This window comes from Perca flavescens, chromosome 17 (assembly GCF_004354835.1).
Source record: "Perca flavescens isolate YP-PL-M2 chromosome 17, PFLA_1.0, whole genome shotgun sequence".
Lineage (NCBI taxonomy): Eukaryota > Metazoa > Chordata > Actinopteri > Perciformes > Percidae > Perca > Perca flavescens.
This window is the reverse complement of record NC_041347.1, coordinates 6,637,559-6,658,572: the sequence shown is the minus strand read 5'-3', so window position 1 is coordinate 6,658,572 and position 21,014 is coordinate 6,637,559. Positions and strand designations below refer to the sequence as shown.

Below are 21,014 nucleotides of genomic sequence, written 5' to 3'. Positions count from 1 at the left end.
AGACATTCAGGGGGCAAGAAGAACACAAGAGGGTGAGGGGTTCCTTACACACTGCATTTTGTACACATCAACATTACAGTCACAAAAGGAAACCTGTGATTATCAAATGTAGCTGCCACATTGTTCCATCACTGTGTGAGAAAGATACAGAACGATCCCAGTCAACACTGCAGTGTTACAGCCACACAGCGTGGGACAGTTTGTGTTCCTGGCAGTGCGGCCAATCAGGGCCCTTCAAGTCTCCTTGAGCAGCAGGCGAGAATCCCCCAAAAAAAAGACTCTACTGATCGAAAAAAAAACAAAAAAACATAACGCACTATGCTAAGATGTCCCGATAAGTCAGACAATTAGTCATGTGCATCTAAAAACAAACTTATTTTTTTATTTTTATTTTACACAGGTCTAAGTTTAGAGTACAAAAATAGATTTCTCATATTTTTGTTTATGTACAGCTTTTTTTTTGACTTTGAGGAAAAATAGAAAACAACCTACGTATTAAGATATAGTAATGCTCAGTATAAAAATGTCTTTAGAGGTTGTTGTTTTTATTTTTTTTGGAGAGCGGAGGAGTGCGCCGGCTGCTTGTAATTCCGCTCAGTCTGTCAGTTTCTCCACTTTTCTCTCTGTCCATTCTCTCTCTCTCTCCCTCCTCCTCCTCCTCAGCGCTCGGACGAGTAGCGCGTGCGTTTAGTCCTTTGACTGAAAGGGTAGTGGATGAAGTCGAACGGGCGGTGGTGGCTCGAGTGGACGGGCTGCTGCCCCTTCGGCAGCCTCTTCATGAAATGGACCTCGCGCTGGTGCTGGCGCGTCCGCGAGCCTTTCCGTGGGCGCCCGCGCCGGGTGAACGCCATGTACCAGCTCTCGTAGCGGGCGTTCCTCAGCGCCGTGTAGTTGTTCTCCAGGACGATCTCGGTGAAGATACAGTCGCGGCCTTGTCCGTTTTTCTGCGGAAACGCACACACACACACACACACAAAGAAACACAGTTAGTGGGTATGTTCAGAGACGATTTACAGATGGGAAATATCAGAAATATCAGATGTAAAAAAAAAAAAGGCTTCCCTGTGCTGCCTTGCACACACCCATACACACACACACACACACACACACACACACACACACACACACACACACACACACACACACACACGCACACACACACACACACACACACACACACACACACACAGAAACACACTTATTGGGTATGTTCAGAGTCGATTTACAGATGGGAAATATCAGAAATATCAGATGTAAAAAAGGCTTCCCTGTGCTGCCTTGCACACACCCATACACACACACACACACACACACACACACACACACACACACACACACACACACACACACACACACACACACACACACACAGAAACACACTTATTGGGTATGTTCAGAGTTGATTTACAGATGGGAAATATCTGAAATATCAGATGTAAAAAAGGCTTCCCTGTGCTGCCTTGCACACACACACACACACACACACACACACACACACACACACACACACACACACACACACACACACACATGCACACGCATCATGCGCGCACACACACACACACACACACACACACAGCCCTCCCCTCATACACGCGGCATATGCTACAGTCATTACAGATCAGAGAGAGGGGGAATGACAGTAAGCAATGACTCTTCTCCCCTCCAGCCCTTGTGGGTCAGTAGCTGCAGGACGGATCCTCCGGCCATAAAGCCTTAATCAGCCCTCAAGTGTCCCTTTCACTGCCGGTTTGATCTCCTGTTGCATTTGTGGGGAAATGTAACCGAGCATGCTCGGCTGGAATTGAATAACAACCAATCGATTTAAACACGCCTCCCCCAGTCCTCTGCTGAGTTCGGTTACAGTAAAGCCCCGCGGGACAAAAGTGGATGGGGCGCTGAATAAACAGCTGGGTGAAGCGTGGCCCTCTAGTTGTAAAGAAAACCTGACACACTTTCCATCAGCGAGCAAATGTACAGTAAGGTCAGCTGTAACGGCATTAACTGGACTTGGACACAGCATAGCCTACTGTAACACGCAGCGTGTTAAAAATAGTCACGATACACCCATGTGCACACACATCGCCCCAAAAGACACACTCTCTGCTCATTCTTCCTCTCTCTCCAACGGACACACGGGGCAGGCTGTGACTGGGCCGGTAGTTCGGGGCAGATGGTGCGCGAGGCAGGGTGCTGGGTGGGTGGAGGGGAGTGTGTGTGTGTGTGTGGGTGGGAGGTGTGGGGGGGGGGGGTGCAGAGAGGTTGGCAGCTCTGTTTATTAGCCATCCCAGTGAGAGAGGGGCACTGAGATAGCCTCAGCCTGAAGCACACGCCTAAACACTCACATAACAGCAAGGAAGAAACCCTAACCTGTATTAACTATTAATTATCATATAGCCTCTAAACACGCTGCTGTACTGACTTTAGAAGCATGGAACGATTATCTAGCAGGTCGTCTTCCTTAAGTCACAAGTCTAAAGAAAAAAACAAAGCTCGCAGTGGATTTGAGGATATGGTCTGCAGGTTGAAATTATTGTCACATGTCCCGCGTAAAACACAATGACTTCCTGTCGGCTTGGCTTTCAGCTCCGAGCTCATTGGTTCCTACTGAAGAGGTTCATCTTTCAAAAACGCTGCGCGAGTATATAGTTTTGAAAGAGCTCAGTAAAAAAAAATATATATATAACAGCTGGTCACTGTAGTTTTCATCAAATAAACAGGAGGAAACGGTGCATGTGTTGGGGACTATTTTCAGCTGTGGACTGTTACACATTTGGTAAGAGGAATGAGCTATGAGTAAGAGGTATGATGGAATTCTTGTTAGTTTTGGTCTCGTAATGAGATTTTTTGAGATTAGATAAACAGTATTGCCAATGTTATTATTTAAAAAGTATTATAAACTCATGAATGCTGATGTGCATTGGGTCATCTTTGGAACTATTTTTGGTGAGGAATAATGTATTCATCTACTGTGCAGTGATATCTAACCGTACACAGTGGGGAAGTAACCCGGCTGGTTCAAAAATGATATGTGATGATGTATGATATATGCTAATATGCTCTATTTATTGTAAATGTGACCTGTCTTCAATGCAACCTTGCTGCAAATCATTCCAGATCACTTTTAAGATCTTTTGTTCACTTTTCACAACATGTAGTCTCAGATGTCAGCATGGAGCACCACGGCTGATGAAAACGAATGGATGATTTGGATTTCTCTGCTCTAAACAATTTGCCGTGTGGTTGGCCTTCACCAAACAGAAGACACACAAGACACACTCTGACTGAGGTCAAACGTTTCTCCTCACCTTGCCGATGAGCTTCCCCTTTTTGTTCATGCAGATGTAGAAGCCCGTCTCGGCTCCCTTGATGCGCACTCGGCTCCCAAACGTGTCTGTTTCCACGACGAGTTTAGCTAAAGAAATCAAAGAAAAAGAGTCTGGTTAGGAACTCCAGCTGAGAGCGGGGCAGCTGGGAGAAGGTTATTCCCTAAAACATCCAAAAACAGAATTAATGACATGTATGGACATAGAAAGCATCGACAACACACACAAATGCTTGAGTGTGTTTCCAAGCAAGCGTACTCTTTCTCCCCTCTCTCTTTCTCTCTCTCTATCTTTCACACACACACGCGCGCGCACGACACACACACACACACACATACATACCTGTGGGACAATTCCTGGGGATTTATGCAAGCTGAAATTCTTTCAAAATGATAAAAGCATGTGTCTCTTGATTCTTTGAAAGCTAAAGAGGCGACCCTGGCAGGCCCATCAAGAATTCTTTTTAGAATAGATCTGCATTGATCTCTCGCACGTAAAGCCTCACGTTTACCTCTACACCCGGGACGAACCGAAAGACACTGGGGACACACGGATAGCATGACTTTAGGGAGGTTTGTACATTTTTTTTTTGGAGTTGCTGTGCAACAAGATCCAAAACAAACTGTGGCGTATATCTTCACTTCATGCTGCAGTCATTTCACATTCTCGTGTCTATTTCTCCAGAACATTAGAAGCCAACAGGAGGTGAACTCTTAAAAAAATATATAATTTCTAATCCACACTGTCTCATGAAAACGGAACGCAGGGTCACCGGGGTCACCCACCCACTGTATCACCACTACACGTCTGAGTTACAGATTGTGGTCTGAATGAAGGGCAGAGTCAAAGACAGACATGGGACACACACACACACACACACACACACACACACGTAAAATTGCTTCAGATGACCTGAATAGCTTGCACACTCATTTGAGGCCACACACGTGCACAACTACATTGGACCTCCCTGTACCCCATTATCAGTAGATGTTTTAGTGGAATTCAGTTTACTCTGAATATAACAAAAACTGTAGGCCAGGACAAGGCCCGCCAGATTCAGGCTGGACGGAGTGGGGTTGAAGGTATAGGGTTTGAGGCAGGGGGTGGGGGGTGGGGGGTGGTGGAAGGAACTATGCAGAAAATGTTCGGAAGGTAGAAGTAAGATGACTTCTAATGGCTCTTCCAGACAATCCAGCGGCCAGTTTCCCCTCCACCTCCACCTCCACCTCCACCTCCACTGGAGAGACTGAGATCATAAACCACCTCCACCTCCACCTCCACCTCCACCAGGAGAGACTGAGATCATAAACCACCTCCACCACCAGGAGAGACTGAGATCATAAACCACCTCCACCTCCACCTCCACCAGGAGAGACTGAGATCATAAACCACCTCCACCTCCACCTCCACCAGGAGAGACTGAGATCATAAACCACCTCCACCTCCACCTCCACCAGGAGAAACTGAAATCATAAACCACCTCCACCTCCACCTCCACCAGGAGAGACTGAGATCATAAACCACCTCCACCTCCACCTCCACCAGGAGAGACTGAGATCATAAACCAAACCACCCTGAGATCATAAACCACCTCCACCTCCACCTCCACCAGGAGAGACTGAGATCATAAACCACCTCCACCTCCACCTCCACCAGGAGAGACTGAGATCATAAACCACCTCCAGCACCACCAGCTAACTGTTCGGTTAAAGGGGAAGGCTTTGAGAAAACGCTGACAATAAGGGGGTTCCACTTTTATCTTTGATATTTTCAGTATCGTGAATCAAGACCAAAAATAGACAAATCTTTGAAGAACTGAATGCATGAGGACGCATTCTGCAGATATCCAGATTTGCATTAAAAATTCCTGATTCACACACTCTTTATGAATGGCATTCAAATGAAATATGTGACTTAGGTTACGAGTTTGCCTATTTCATATCTCAGACATTTTGCTCCTTAGATTCTTCAGGCCTTCTTCTTATAGTTAACCCTTGTGTTGTCACCGGTTTATAAAGTATAAAGTAGCCTGTACAGTCTCCCCCAGGTCTGGCTTACATCTTCTTAGCCAAATTGATTCCAACTTATTACCACTTGTTTTACACTTCTTTGTAATGTACGGTCACTGCACCTCATTTACATGAAATGATGCCTATTTTTGTATTATATTTTGAGTAATAGTTCAAAGGAGCATATGTTTATGTATTATCACAGATTTTGACCCGGACAGACATATGAAAGTAGTGATCATCAATTATTTATTTTAATGTTGCATGTTAATTTTGGGGAAATTTGGTTGAAATAAACCCATATTTCTGATAGAAAACTTTGAAAAAGGGATCAAATTGGTTGAGGACAACATGAGGGTGTAATGACATTATAATATTGGCTTTAAGCCCCGTTTAAAAAAATTTAATAATAAAAAAAAACATGCTGGGAATCATTTCAATCACAAAGAAAAAAAGATATGTAGATGTATGCTACAGGCAAAAAAACAAATCCTTAAAAATGAATAATAAGCACAGTTTTTGAATATAAACATGGAATTGTAAAATAGTATACATTTGCAGGGATCCATGCATGAAGTTACTTTTTGTTTAGAATTGCATATGGCGAAATTTAATCAAAAAATTTCAACTTATTTTTGGAATTAATAAATTATGAATTATTTTAGTTAATGGTTACGATCAGAGGAAGGTATGTTGCTGCATCATTAGGCTACAGCATGATTCACGTATGGAACTTTAGTTGAGAGAAAGCCATTTTTTTTCAGGGACCTCGGAGGATCGAGTACAGGCGGAGTTATTGCGGGGCTTTTTTTATTTTTATTTTTATTTTGTTTCTTACCGTGCACATCTCCATCGTCGGCCATGGCGTTGATCTTCTTGTTGGGCAGGACCTGCACGTGCTTGCCGCTGGTCCGGCTGTACAGCTGGTAGATCCGGATCAACTTGCGGCTCACGCGGTCCGTCACTTCGCTCTGCTCGCTTACATGCTGCGTGAAATTAGGCGGGGACTGATTGGTTACCTGTCAGAAATTGGACGTCATCACAGTCATCAATGTGTACAATTTGTCTTATTTATGGATTTCTTTTAAATTTTACTGACATGCAACTGCGCAAAAAAAAAAGAAAAGAGAAAAATAATAAAAAAGAATATCTGGACTGAGAGTGAAGCCAAATTGTGTGTCTGCTGGTTACTGTAGGAAATGATTGAAGCACTTAAACATAGAGGGGAACGCTATCCTAACGCAACAACAGCTTGTTGTTGTTTTCCCCCGAGTGACAAGTGTAACAAGTTCCAGGCGCGCTGCTGCCAAAGGGAATTAACAGCTTCCAAAACAGACGCACGGCGTGATTTCAGGTTGTGCGTACAGGAGAATGCATGCGCGCCACAGCGCAGAGCACACACACAGACACAGACACAGACACACACAAACAAACACACGTTATGAACGGGATAAATGAACTACAGAACATCACTTTTAAATCTCTCTATCCGCCGCTCTCCACTGTGATGGAATGACTGCTGCTGACGGGGAGGGGAAATAGGGCCCTCACGATATTATTATTTTTTTTTTCCAAAAGCATTTCCCTCCACCCCGATGCCCCGTCTGTGCCCGCTCGTCCTGTGCCAAGGCCGGCATGTTCATTAGCAACCTGCCAGCAGGCCGCGCGCCCCGCTGCCAGGAGCGCCGTGGGAGCCATCCGATATTGTTGTATCCCATAATGTGATGATGATCCCTCACCTTTCCTCCTCTCGCTGTCATTGCATCACAAGCTTTGATTGCCATTGAGGAGGTTTCCGAAGACTCTTTTTTTTTTTTATAACGCTCAAAATAAAAATAATAAAAAAAACGGAACATTGTGAAACATGTAGGCTACGTGACAATAAATGAATGCAGTGACATACCTGAGCATAGTAGCAGAACGCGAATAAGTGTAGACACCTGCAAGGGAGAAGAATAACATGCGTAAAGTTAGTTCAGAGCTGCGCCAGGGATGCATTTACGGTACGTAAAGAGTGGAAGAGAGGGAGGAAAAAGCCACTTACAGATAGCTGAGTCTGGACGTGATGGGTCGCATGTTGGATGGAGGTGAAACGCTCTTCCAGGGCGGCAAAGTCCAGTTGATCTCGTTACAAATCAAACACGCGACGTCCCAAAAAGAAATTTCACCGAAATCCACACACAAAAATAAAAAAGGTCAGAGGTGCTGACAGAGAGGCTCATGCATGCACATCGGGCTCTTTCCTCATTAAATGAATGTCCATTATCCGGCTCCCCTTGAACAGCCGAATAGCAGTGACGACGACTTGACAATTTCTCCTTCAAATAAAAACCTGATTCTGTCAGAAGGCTACAGCAAAAGTCTAAGTGCACTTGCAGAAGCGGAGCTGTACGTTGAAGTTTCCGGGATGGAAACAGAAGAAAAAAAAATAACCCCCCAAAAAAACTTCTTCTTCTATATGTCTTAATTATTTATTTTTTACAAACAATTTGGTCCATGCTGTCAGGCTATTTCCGCGTGCTTTGTAATCCCCGTGGTCCTCCGCGGCCTTCAGGTGTGTGTGTGTGTGTGTGTGTGTGTGTGTGATCCCGCTGTAGAGGAGACTCGATGCTGCTGCTGCTGCTCCGCTCGGCTGTGTCAGGACTGCAGACTGGACGCTCCGTCTCTCCTCTCTCTCTGGTCCCATCCCACAGCGCTCCCGTGTCAAGCCTCTCGGTCGGCGCTCACACACCCCTCGGGTAAAATGGCAGGCTGATTTCCTAAGAACAAGCCCCCTTTTTTTTTTCTTCTCCTGCAGAACAAAAGCGGACAGCCCCAGCCCCACTCTCCCCTCCCTCCCCCCCCCCCCCTTATTTCAAACATCTCTACCTGAGCAGCGGACCACACTTTGGAGATGGGGGGGTGGGGGTGGGAAGAAATGAGGCGAGGAGGAGCCTGGGCCGCTTAAAGTCTGTCAATGAAAAAAATAACTAAAATACAAAATGACCGCCTCTCATCATCACCATACTACACAGTTGTGCTTGTGTTGTGTCTTCAGCAGTAACCTGATGACCCTTGCCCCCCCCTCCTCCTCTCTGCCCCATGTCCATTAATACTCTGCTCTTCCAGTTTGGGGATGCACCAGGCTTGCTCAGCTTTGTGTATTGCCAGAGCAAAGTGTGAGACATATTAAAAGGATTACAGGCGATTAGCGTTTTTACCCCCCCCCTTCCCTTTTCATTTGACAGAGAGAAAGCTCTAACTGAGCTGCGGAGACAAACAGGCTTTTAAGACGTATTCATGGAAAGCAATACGTGAATATCTGGAAAGCAGAGCTGCGGAAGATGACAGAGTGAAACATGAATTGATTAAGACGAAGCAGACAGCAGTGTGGAGGAAGGGTGGGGGGGGGGCATTCACGCCTCCCCAGCCTGGTCAATGACATGAAATAGACCCACTTACTTTTTTTTGACATAAGAGACATTAATTATCCGCAAACCGCGCCCTTTTAGTATAGAATAGCCGCATCCAATCACTATCAGCTCGACTTTATTGATTGTTTGCCCATTAATTAGACTGTTCGGTATCGGCCACAACAAGGGCACAGAAACTCAGCACGGCGTGATTAATACACATCATTAAAGGTGTCATTAAATTAGCTGGAACGGCTTGAAGTGGTCCATTGAGTTAAGATATACCTCCTCAAGGAGACCTAGAAGATGGAGGCCAGAAGATCTGGAGCCAGACCAAAAAGTTTGAATTTAGGGTCATTTGACAGGCTGCAGAATTATGAATCCATAATGTGCCTTATAATTAGCTTTCTTGATAGGCCTTATTAGAGGCGAATATCCCAACCTCTAACTGACTGTCTGAAACAGCCCATGAGAGAAGACGCTTTGACTGTCAGCCTGTCATACAGGGTACAGCCACCAGTGGGTGCTCCAGAGGAGGTGGTTAAGTGGAGCCTGAGTCAGTTGCCCCCCACCAGAGTCCTTGATGGTGTAATATGACAGAATTTAAGACTGTGGAGGTCTGTGCTGTCTGCTGTATTACACGCCGGAGTCACTTCATGTGTTGTCTGCTCCACTGACAGGCTTCAATTTTTCACATGGTTTCTTTCTCTGGTTCCTCCTTCCTCCCATTAGCATCTGCTGTGTGTGTGTGTGTGTGTGTGTGTGTGTGTGTGTGTGTGTGTGTGTGTGTGTGTGAGATGATACAAGTTAAACATGTAACCCCCATGTGAGACATGAAGTAGATCCGTGTAATGTGATGGTGCATAAGAGTGTTGATGTTTGACAAAAAAATTGTATCGAAAGCTCGGAGTGTGTGTGTGTGTGTGTGTGTGTGTGTGTGGGTGTGTGTGTGAGATGAGCGGCAGGTAGCTGCCACTCTGTAGCCTGGCTCAGGGCCGGGCTGCCCTCCCCTTAACCCCAGGAGCCCTGCATCCATCAGCAGCTCTGCAGGGGGGCCAACACCCTTCCCCCTCTGCTCCTACTCTCCCTCTCTCTTTTCTGTTCCTACACTCAGGACCCGAGATCCACCAAAGGGGGTTATGAAAAACATATTTTGACGCTGAAAATAAAATAAAATAAATCATATTTGTCATGTAACATGAATTTGGACCATCGGGGGCCACTGCTCCAAACACCTTTAAGCTTCCAGTGTTTTGCATGTTTCGGACTGTTACTACCAACTATTTATGCTTTACATTACCTAACATATTTCAATTTTAGATTTCATCCATTGGTTTTTTTCATTCATTTTAGTATGCTCTAAAATCATCTTGCAGCAAATTGAAACTGTAAACATCTTGTGTTTTCAAAGTTCCATGCTGGTTGTGTGGTAATGCAGCGCAACGTGGAGACTGATTTAAAAAGTCTGTACTGTAGTACTACACAAAAATAATATAAGTGATAGAAATAAAAGCTGACATAATGTTGACTGTGACTGTGACTATTGTAGTGAAATGAAATGAAAGTGCCGGCATGCTCTGAAAGTGGAAAAGCATTTCTTCCTCCACCACAGTACAACAGGTGACTGGGATTTAGTTTGTGGTGCTCACAGTATTGGAAAATAACATTTAAAAAAATCAACAGCAGCATTTCTGTCTCTCTTGCTCTGGATATTCCAGTTTTCACTGGAACTATTTCTTTGTTAGAAATGTGTTCAAATTGAAGTTTGACATTGCTCTCCTTTTGTTAAATATCATCCTCCTTTCACTATCCAACCCCCCTGTCTTCAATTGACTACCTTGGTTACACTTCTCTCTCCCCTCCATCATTCCTGCTCTGCATTCCAATGTGCAGCCATCTGCCATCTTCCCTCCTCCCTCTGCTCTTCCTCCTCCCTCCATCATTTCTCTCTCTTCCCTTCACCTCGTTAAGCTGAGGTGTGCTTTAGCGTCTCAGGCTACGGCCACAAAAATAGGCTTGTGTTTAACCCTCCTGTTGTCCTCAGGTACAATTTGACCCATTTTTAAAAAGTTTCTATATCAGAAATTTACACCAAATTGTCAAAGAAACTATAAGGTGGATTGTTCCATACGACCATTACTCTTCACAGGTAAAATAAATGATCAGTTCACTACTATTATTGAATTTGGGTGTTTTATTTAATTTTATAGCATTTGAAGAAAAAAAATGACAAAAGAATGTTGAAAAAAAAGTGAGAAAAATGTTGGAAAAAGCTTCAAAAACTTAGGGGAAAAAAAATCTGGGAAAAAAATCAATAAAAAAACCCCCCAAAATTGGTGAAAAAAATCGACAAAAACATCTACAAAATCGCTGACAAAAAGAGACAATAACATCAAATGGTGACAAAGAATATGGAAAAAAAGAGACAAAAACATCAGGAAAAGTGACACGTGTCGAACAAGAACAACAAAAGGCAGTTGCTCAGGTGAAAAAATTGTACTTTTTAAGACCTTTTTAATATCACATTGAATGAAATGTAATAGCCATTTCACAATCATATCAGTCAAAGAATGACAGAACACCAGTAGGGACGATAAGGCCTACAATTGTTTATTTAGTAGCTGCATAATCTGGCATTGCCAGACCTTCCTCCACAGCGCTGCAGAGGAGAGTCTGGCGAGTCCACACGGCATTCTGGGATGGGAGAAAAGCGTGCTCTGGTTTATTGGAATTTCTTTAAACCAATCACAATGGTCATGGGCGGTGCAAAGCTCCGCACAGTCTCTGGAAGGAACTTGTTTTGGTGGAACGTGTGTATGTTCTAAAGTAGTTTTAGTCGTGCAACAGAAATCTCCGATTGGACAGATAGTCTAGCTAGCTGTCTGGATTTACCCTGCAGAGATCTGAGGAGCAGTTAACCATAGTCCTCACAAATCCACCAGAGGTTAGAATGCCAACACAAAGGAAGCGGAAGCAAAAGGACATTGGCGTAAACACATGCATCCGGCGGAATTTATATATATAAATATATATATATATATATATATATATATATATATATATATATATATATAATCTCTGAGCTATAAATCACAGTAATAATGACCAATTTGACACATTGTTCTAACATTCAACAATTTTCTTACATTTTAATTTGGGTTCTAATCTGCGCCATGAAATGACCAACTTCTTCTCTGGGGACTACCAACGTTAAACTACCCAACTGTCTGCTGCTCTCCCTCTGACAGATCAGGTAGAGACTCAGCCAAAGGCGGGAGTCTGGCACAACCTCCTCTGATTGGCCAACGCTACGCTTCTGTTAACCCTTTCCTTGACGGGGTTACAGGTGCATAGCATTGGAGACAGACACACAGGATATTAAACCTGTAACTGTTTCTCCTCTGTCACCAACAGACAAGTTCAAAAACTCTCACTTGAAGCACCAAAATTGATAAAAAAATAAAATAAAACATGTTTTGGGGCTGAGATGAAATTTAGGGGAGCTTGAGCCCCCCTAAAAAGGGTCAAAAATCGCCCATGATTTAGACTCTTTTATCCACCCTCAGGCAAAGTGGTACTTCGTACAAAGTTACTAAATAATCACTGTTATGATTTCGAGTTCCGAGGTACATGGAACGCACTCATACTCATGATCTTGTGAGAGGACATTATCCGTTTTTCTATGGATTCATTACTTACAGTGTACTACAGGTCAGCGCTTCAGAGAAACAGCAACAACAGGATGGAGATGCTCTGCAGAATCATCTCCAGTAAACTTGGCTTCACTGTCACACTCAGGGTTGAATAGATCCAGGTGTTAGAGCAGAGGCAAACAGGAGTTGCTGCTGTAGCCTCTGTGCCGGGTTTAAGTGGTCATATGGAATGAGTTTTACTAGCATGTGTTCCATGAAGGAGGGTATATTTGGTCAAACCCAGCAGGGCAATCAAAGACGCCCTGGATTTGAGACTGGGAATGTCTGTATGTTCATAAATGCCAGTCTCTCTCTCTCTCTCTCTCTCTCTCTCTCTCTCTCTCTCTCTCTCTCTCTCTCTCTCTCTTTCCAGATGGATAAACAGTTGAAGGCACACACACACACACCTAATGACTGGACTGGGGCCTGAGAAAGTGACTAGAGGACCATAGAGTTACTTGAGACTTCTGGCTCAGCTGTGTCTATTATTTGGATGGTTGTAATTGTTTTTGAGGCAAAGCTGAACAACAGCACTTCACCGAGTGAAGTGAGCTCGACAGCGGCTCACTGTGGTGTATCACTAATGAGACATATAGTCACCCACAGAAAAGTTAGACTGAATCAGTGTTGGTCACGCATTGCCAGACCTTCCTCCACAGCGCCACAGAGGAACGTCTGGCTAGTCCACACAGCATTCCAGGATAGGAGAAAAACGTGCTCTGGTTTATTGGCATTTCTTAAAACCAATCACAATCGGCTTGGGCGGTGCTAAACGGAGCCACGGAGCCGCTGCAAAATAGCCTCGGGAAGGAACTTTTTGGTGGAACATGTGTACGTTCAAAAGTAGTTTTAGTTGTGCAACAGAAAACTCAGATTGGACAGATAGGAGCATAGTCTCATGAATCCAAATCCATAAAGTCAATTTTATGTATATTGCCAAATATCACATATTTTCCTCAAGGGGCTGTACAATCTGTACAGCATACGACACCCAAGTATTCACTCAAGTACACAAGTATATCCAAATGACAAAAACTATACGTATAATGTAAAGTTTTATGACAATTTATCTGTTAGGATGTCAAACTGTTTCCATGGGTCACGAACCACCTAGAGACTGAGCCACACAACCTCCTCTCCACCATGTAACCTGGAAAGAGGACATACTACACAAACACACAAGAAGCAAAACTGAACACATCATTCACACAGATAGGAGAAAGAAACAATCAGAGAGAGAGAGAGAGAGAGAGGGTGTTTTCATATTTGCTATACAAATAGATTTATATAATTAAAGGGGTGATAGAATGCAAAACCGATTTTACCCTGTCATAGTTGAATAACGACAGTTCAGTGGGTAAATAGGACATACATATGAGCTCAAAATCCCATTGACAACCCTTTACTATGAAAATCTCATATTTTGAAACTGCCGCTGAAAACGGGCGAATCTCAACAAAGCTAATTGCTTACGTAAGCATCTCAAAATCCTGAACCTTTGTCACAGCCGTGGGTGTATTATGAGAACAGTCACGCCCCAACATTTACATACACAGCTACACAACTGACCTGAGATCAGGTAGTCTTCTGAATCTAGGTCACGCAGATCTCTGCTATTCAATTACAAAATTCACTTCTGAAACTTTTTTATGCGATAAATCAACTATGTAAAGCTCAAATATGGGCCGTTTTACAAAAATGTATGTCTAATTGCAAATTTTGTCCGACTGTGTGTCGGACTTCAGCGGCCGGTGCTGCCTGGGTTACTGCCTCGCTGCCCGGCCTGCCTTCCTTCACAGACCCCGGCCTACTGTGAGCTCGATTGAGCTCCGTTACGACTGGCAGCCCACAGCACTTCATACCCGCGCAAAGTCACCGTTTTGTGGGCTAATGGACTACTAAACGCTGGTGCTCTGACAGAGCTCCAGGGCCTGCAGTTCCCCTCTTCCTAATGCCAGGTGTGTGAGTGAGAGCGCGGTCAGCGAGCTTCTTACGCCAGCAATCTGTTACCACAGGTTCCAGTTAATCTTATAATGTGTGTAATTATAATGTGTTGAGTTATTTAAACAAACGATTGGGGAAATACACGCCTCTTGTCCGCGAGTCTCATTGATAGAGCCTGCGCCTATGTGATAGAGCCTGCGGCTGGATGGAGCTCTATCAATGAGAGCTAGCTAGCTTCCTCTTAGAATTCTTCTGGAATTCACAAAAATTCATTAACTTGAAATCGGACACCGTTGTTAGCTTTATAAGACATTTAGTTAGATGTTGTATAACTGGCGTGACGAAATTCAAACTGTAAATATACTCGGAATTACGCCGAAAATGAAGCTAACTATCCGTGATTTGTAGCTACACACAGCTAGGATTGAAGGGACAGTTGCAGCTAACGAAACCCTTACAGTTCACAAATATTCCTTAACTTGAAATCGGACACCGTTGTTAGCTTTATAAGACATTTAGTTAGATGTTGTATAAGTGGCGTGATGAAATTCATACTGTAAATATACTCGAATTACGACGAAAAATGAAGCTAACTAGCCACAATCTTGTACACATAGGATTGTAGGGACAGTCGCAGCTAACGAAACCCTTACAGCTCACAAGTATTCATTAACTTGAAATCGGACACCGTTGTTAGCTTTATAAGACATTTAGTTAGATGTTGTGTAAGTGGCGTGACGAAATTCAAACTGTAAATATACTCGAATTACGACCAAAAGTGAAGCTAACTATCCGTGATTTGTAGCTACACATAGATAGGATTGAAGGGACAGTCGCAGCTAACGAAACACCTAGCTAAACACCTAGCTAAACTTCACAAATATTAATTAACTTGAAATCAGACATCGTTGTTAGCTTTATAAGACATTTAGATGTTGTATAGCTAAGTGGCGTGACAATGTGTGTAACATGTGGTAAGAGATTGCTGGTGTAACAAGCTCGCTGACCGCGCTCTCACTCTCACACAACGGGCCATTTAGCTAGCAGGAAGAGGGGAGTTACAGGCCCTGGAGCTCTGTCAGGGCTGCCAGCCTAACGGAGCTCACAGCAGGCCGGGGTCTGTGATGGAAGGCAAGCCGGGCGGCGAGGCAGCAGCACCGCTGCTGAAGTCCGACACACAGTCTTACCATATTTGCAATTAGCCATCAATTTTCGTAAAACGGCCCATATTTGAGCTTTATATAGTTGATTTCTCACGTAAAAAACTATCAGAAGTGAATTTGGTAATGAAACATTGCAGTGTCTGGAATATGAGATTCTGTCGCTTCTCTAATGTGTGTGTATTGGAGATTCGCTCAACCAATCAGCGCGCATCTCTAATGTCTGCGTATGGCAATTCGTTCAACCAATCAGCGCGCAGCTCATCTAAATATTCACGAGCATACCATATTTGGAAGAAAAGCTCTTGTTACAAATAGGGCCAAAACACAGGGATGCATAAGGGCCAATAAAATATCAACCAGGCCATTTTCAGCCCAACCAATGTTACATACCCCATTAGGAGACCATAAGGAACAGTGTGAAATACTCTATATAATTATTCTATCACCCCTTTAACATAAATCCATCCTAAGACCGACCTTTCACCCAGGAGACCATACATTTTGTGACCCCACCCACGATCTTTTACTAAACCTAACTGTCCTGTTCTTGTGCCGCATGTCAGTTAAATGACGACCAATTCTGTCCCGATCCAGAACGTCCAAAAGTGACGCTTAGAGTCCCGGCCAAGCGTGTCAAATATCGCAGCGGGTGGGATTACATTGGAATGAGTTGACAGCCCCACTGTGTCTGACTGAGACAAAAAAGTTATAATGTAATGTCATTTTTTAGTGTCCAATTATAAAAGAAGTTATCCGAGGACACTGTAGGTCTAGACCATACTCATAATATTTTACAGAGACAGTCATCTGCAATCATCTGCTCTACACAGCCCAAACACAAATGCTAGAGTTTGACATGTTTAAACCCTTTTTCAGATCTGACTAAACTGTGTGAGATGGAAGATACTGATTGACAGTGCCCAGGACCTATTCTAAGAGCTGGGCATACTCAGAGATATAATACCAAAAGGAAAGCACTTTACTCCATTTCCTCAAAAGCAAACATTTTCCAACTGTTAGACTGTGCTCAGAATTCTTCGCACTATCCTGACTGTGGCATTGGGAGAGCGCAGCTTTTCAAAGTTGAAAGAAATCAAGAAATATTTGCATACATCGGTGTCTCAGGACAGCCTGTGTGGAATGGCTCTGCTTCAGGCTTTGCCATGTTCTCTGCCCTCACTTCGTTCCGCTGGATGTAGCTGGATTGCTTTTCACATCCTCCACACACACACACACACACACACACACACACACACACACACACACACACACACACACACACACACACACACACACACACACACACACACACACACACACACACTTTGTGGGGACCCCTCATTGACATAATGCATTCCCTAGCCCCTTACCCTAACCTTAACCATCACAACTAAATGTAACTAAATGTCAACCTAATTTTATCCCTAATCCTACAACCAAATCTTAACCCTCGAACAGCCCTTTAAACTTGTGGGGTCCAGCATTTTGGCCCCACAAAGCTGTCAGGACCCCACAAGTATACTGGACTCCCGGTTTTTGGACCCCACGAATATACTGTAGTTAAACAAGTCCACACACACACACACACACACACATGCAGAGGTGAGGCAGTAAAATACCTGGCAACCTGTTACTGCTAAGAATTAGCTGAGCTTAGGTCTGAGAGCACTGCAGCAACCAGACTGTGGGCATGTGCACACTGCATGCATACATGCACACTAACACACACTTATATACATGAATGCCACATATAGAAGCACATGTGTGGAAACAAATGAACATGCTATCAAAGACACCTAAAAACATTAACATGTGCAGTCACAAATGCAAAAAAGACACGTGTAAACTATTATGTCATAATTATATAATATTCTACTATGCTTCCAAATGTATACATGCACAAGGATGCATATAGGCCTACACAATTTTCACACAAGCTGTACATATTAAGACACGAATAAGACCTAATCAAACATTTTATATGCACATTGGTATTCAATAATTAATTAAAACACACACATACACATACTCAAATACAGAACTAAAAAACACAAATACACACATAGTACTACTCACCAGCGCACCCACACACACATGTGCAGACGTGGGCGAGGTGGTGAGGTCGACGAGTCTAAACCAGCGTGGGAAACTATTCCCACAGGTGGTGAGTAAAGGCGGAAGCTGCTTGGTTCACACTGATGGACACATGGTTTGAGGAGAGAGTGTGTGTGTGTGTGTGTGTGTGTGTGTGTGTGTGTGTGTGTGTGTGTGTGTGAGGTGGGGTCTATCCAATTGATTTGAATCCCAACTGGCCCTAAATTTTCCCGCCATAGCTCTATGCATGTGTGTGTGTGTGTGTGTGTGTGTGTGTGTGTGTGTGTGTAGAGAGAAAAAGGTGTTTCTGATCAACCACACCTCTGTGAGTGGAATCAATTCCGTGAGTGTGTGTATGAGCAGGAGGCTGATAATTGGGTTACAGATGAATTTTGTTAGCTGCAACTCAACAACCTGTCCTATAAAACGAGATTACAGCATGTCCAGGAGTGAGTACACCTCATATGTGTGTGTGTGTGTGTGTGTGTGTGTGTGTATGACATCATACCCTAAGATCATGAAAAAAAAAATCAGTGGGGAGGAGCCACAACAACCTATCAGGGGGGAGGAGGAGGATAGAGAGGGAGGTCTAATAGTTAATAGTTACAGGTTAAAGGTGCAATATGTAAATATTTACTGTAATAAATCACAAAATTATCACAATATGTCATCAGATATTAAGGAAACATGCTAAGTTGAAATACTATCTTTTCTGACAACAATGCTAAAGCCAGTATGTTCTCCTTTGAAATTTCCATTCCGTGGCAAAATGTCTGTTTGTGTTTTGGCCATGGACGCAGACAACAAACGAATGGGATCAACGGAGATAGATTTTTCTAAACAGTTGCAAGACCAGAGACCTTACAAAATCTAGGTACATTTTGAAGATGTATTTGAAAGATGGAGACAGCTTAGACCCCTAAAGGACGGCGAGTTGGCTAATTTTCTGCTCAACAGGTAAGCAATAATCTTCAGGCTAATTTACATGGCTACTAGGGACGGGCATTTTATGTCATTTAAACATTTGTGTACTCACATTGAATTATATAGAGCAGCCTACTCAAGTTAGTTGCTCGCAAAAACAATTGAGACACAGCCAGTGAAGTGATCCCGGCTGGTCCTGGCTAACGCCGCCATGCTAACACGCGATAACTGCTAACGTTACCGGAGGACCAGGCAAGTGGGCCACGGCTATTTTACAACCACCTTGACAGACCTACAACAGAAACCGCAAGTTTGACTTCCTCATAATGAAACATGCAATTTAACTCTGGCAAAACGACCATGTCGTTTTAAGCCAAGAAATTGTTTCTGTCAGTCGGGCAGGGAGAACCGGGAGTTTGTGGTGTTTTTATCGGTTCTTGACGTAATTTTAAGCCGAGAAAGTGTGTCAGTCAGTCGGGTAGTGGTGTTTCAGCGGTTGTTGCAGTAATTTTTGTCAGTCGGGTACAGAGCTCCGCGTGAGCATGGGCTTTTATGACAGTCAACATAGCCTGCATCTAATGTTAGCTACTCCGATTCGCTGTGGAGTTAAGTAAATGTAAATGGACTGTATTTATATAGCGCTTTTCTAGTCTTAGAAAAGACTTTTGCGTAGCACAGGAACCACTCACACACTGGGGCTGAGGATGCCATACAAGGTGCCACCTGCTCATCAGATAACTATTCACACACACATATTTACATTCTTATGGCGCAGCATTGGGAGCAATTCAGGGTTCAGTGTCTTGCCCAGGGATCAAACCACCGACTTTCGGATTGGTAGGAGACCGCTCTACCACCTGAGCATCAGCCGCCCCAATGTCTGGCTACGTGAGACTAGCGTCTAGCAACATTGTTGGATGCTACGTTCCCAACCTGGCAACCTCTGTGAACTTGGAGTCTGGGGAGGAGGGACTGGGGGAGACGACCCTCTCCAGTATTTTGAATTTGGACTGCACTAACTATTTTAAACGCTAGCTGTCAGTATTAGCGTTTGCACCTTTAAACTCAGGAGTCCTCTGCCTCCAATGTGACATGGGATGGTCCGTGGGTGTAGGAAGCATTCAAAATATGGGTGGGACAACATGAAGCATAGCGCAAGTTCTGGCAGGTCACAGAGTCAAGCTCGGCTATTATCTCAGCTCATAGCTGACAGTTCTAAGCCAGCACACCAGCTGATGGCTCAGCTGATTCCCTCCTTAGGATATGATTGAATTTACCAAATAGAATGCTCTTTTTAACTGCTTTTCCCAGCCTACCTTGCTGCCTCTCTGCTCGCACTTGCAACCCAGCTCTTCCTTTTAAATTTATATTGTCTGACTTAATCAATGTCATGTCTGTTCTGTACCCAAGGGGGATCCTGCACTGCTGCTCTCCCCGCTTAAGGCTTTCCACGTATACGTGGAAGTGTGGGGGGGGCCCCAGAACAGAGCCATACCGTCAAATACAAATCTAGTTATTGACAAAGTGGTCCTGACTTAAGTAGTTCTGCTAAAAGTAGGCTACAGAAGATTTGAAAACTAATTCAGAGCCATTGTTAAAGGTAGAATATGTAATGCTCAATGACCAGAGAGAAAACGTTGAGTGCAATAGTGCACCTTCCGCCTTCTCTTCCCCTCTCTCTGTCACTCCCTCTCTCAAACACACAGACCTTGGGGAGCGCCACAGTGCTCTGTCTTCTCAGTCCTCTGTCCTGACAACTGTGCTAAATAATGCATTGTAGTGCTAGTGTGTGGTTTTCTGGTTGGGTCGGGTTCAGGTGGTTGATTAACGCACATTTTTGTTGGTTGGCTGGCTCTCAAAACGGGTCAGGTGGGTGCGGAAAATAAAAATAAAAACCTGACCTGCGCATCACTAAACTCCACATATTATTTCATGACAAAACACCTTAATATAACAACCATCTGCAACATTTGATGAAAATGTGGGGGGGTGATTTGACCATCATAAAATATCTGCGACGACCATGGAATGGTCAATCTTTGCAAGCTCCATTTTTGACAATTTCCTGTTTACATTCGCTCAAACACCCTGGCCTGCAACATTAAGACCAAAAAGACCATGCAATCTCCGAGTGAGCCCATGTGGGAATAGAGCAGCTCATTGGGCAAAGTATTCAAAGCAAGCTATTGGGTGTGTTGATGACGTTTTGCAAAACCGGCTCGCTAAACCGTAAGAAAATAAACAGATCAGAATCAGAGGGTGGAGACGGGTGATATCCACAAAGATGGGAATGGTTATGTCTAACTGGAGAGATGACGAGATTCGGGAACTCGTCAGACAAATTTAAGGAACAGCAAGAGACTCCTTTGTTTATGACCTAATTATGGTTGCAGTGTATACTTGATATACAATCCAAAAATATACAATTATACAATCCATTACATTACATTACATTACAGTCATTTAG

At 43.8% G+C, this 21,014-nt stretch overlaps 1 protein-coding gene across 1 annotated transcript; it reads right to left on the bottom strand.

The window, feature by feature from the left end:
- Window positions 1-578: 578 nt before the first annotated feature.
- Window positions 579-7,451, bottom strand: fgf8a (fibroblast growth factor 8a). The gene is made up of 5 exons (XM_028603774.1): window positions 7,383-7,451; window positions 7,242-7,278; window positions 6,177-6,357; window positions 3,309-3,415; window positions 579-944 (listed from the first exon to the last, which is right to left on the bottom strand). Exons 1-5 carry the CDS (start codon window positions 7,412-7,414, stop codon window positions 660-662), a joined length of 642 nt encoding a protein of 213 aa, XP_028459575.1. The 5' UTR covers window positions 7,415-7,451; the 3' UTR covers window positions 579-659.
- Window positions 7,452-21,014: the final 13,563 nt, after the last annotated feature.

Bases quoted from the DNA above. Each gene is read 5' to 3' on its own strand.
- fgf8a (XM_028603774.1), bottom strand. From the start codon at position 7,414: ATGCGACCCATCACGTCCAGACTCAGCTATCT. The intron at 3,416-6,176 runs GTAAGAAACAAA...TGATTTCTTTAG, and splicing joins CGACGATGGAGATGTGCACG to CTAAACTCGTCGTGGAAACA. The intron at 945-3,308 runs GTGAGGAGAAAC...GCGTTTCCGCAG, and splicing joins AGGGGAAGCTCATCGGCAAG to AAAAACGGACAAGGCCGCGA.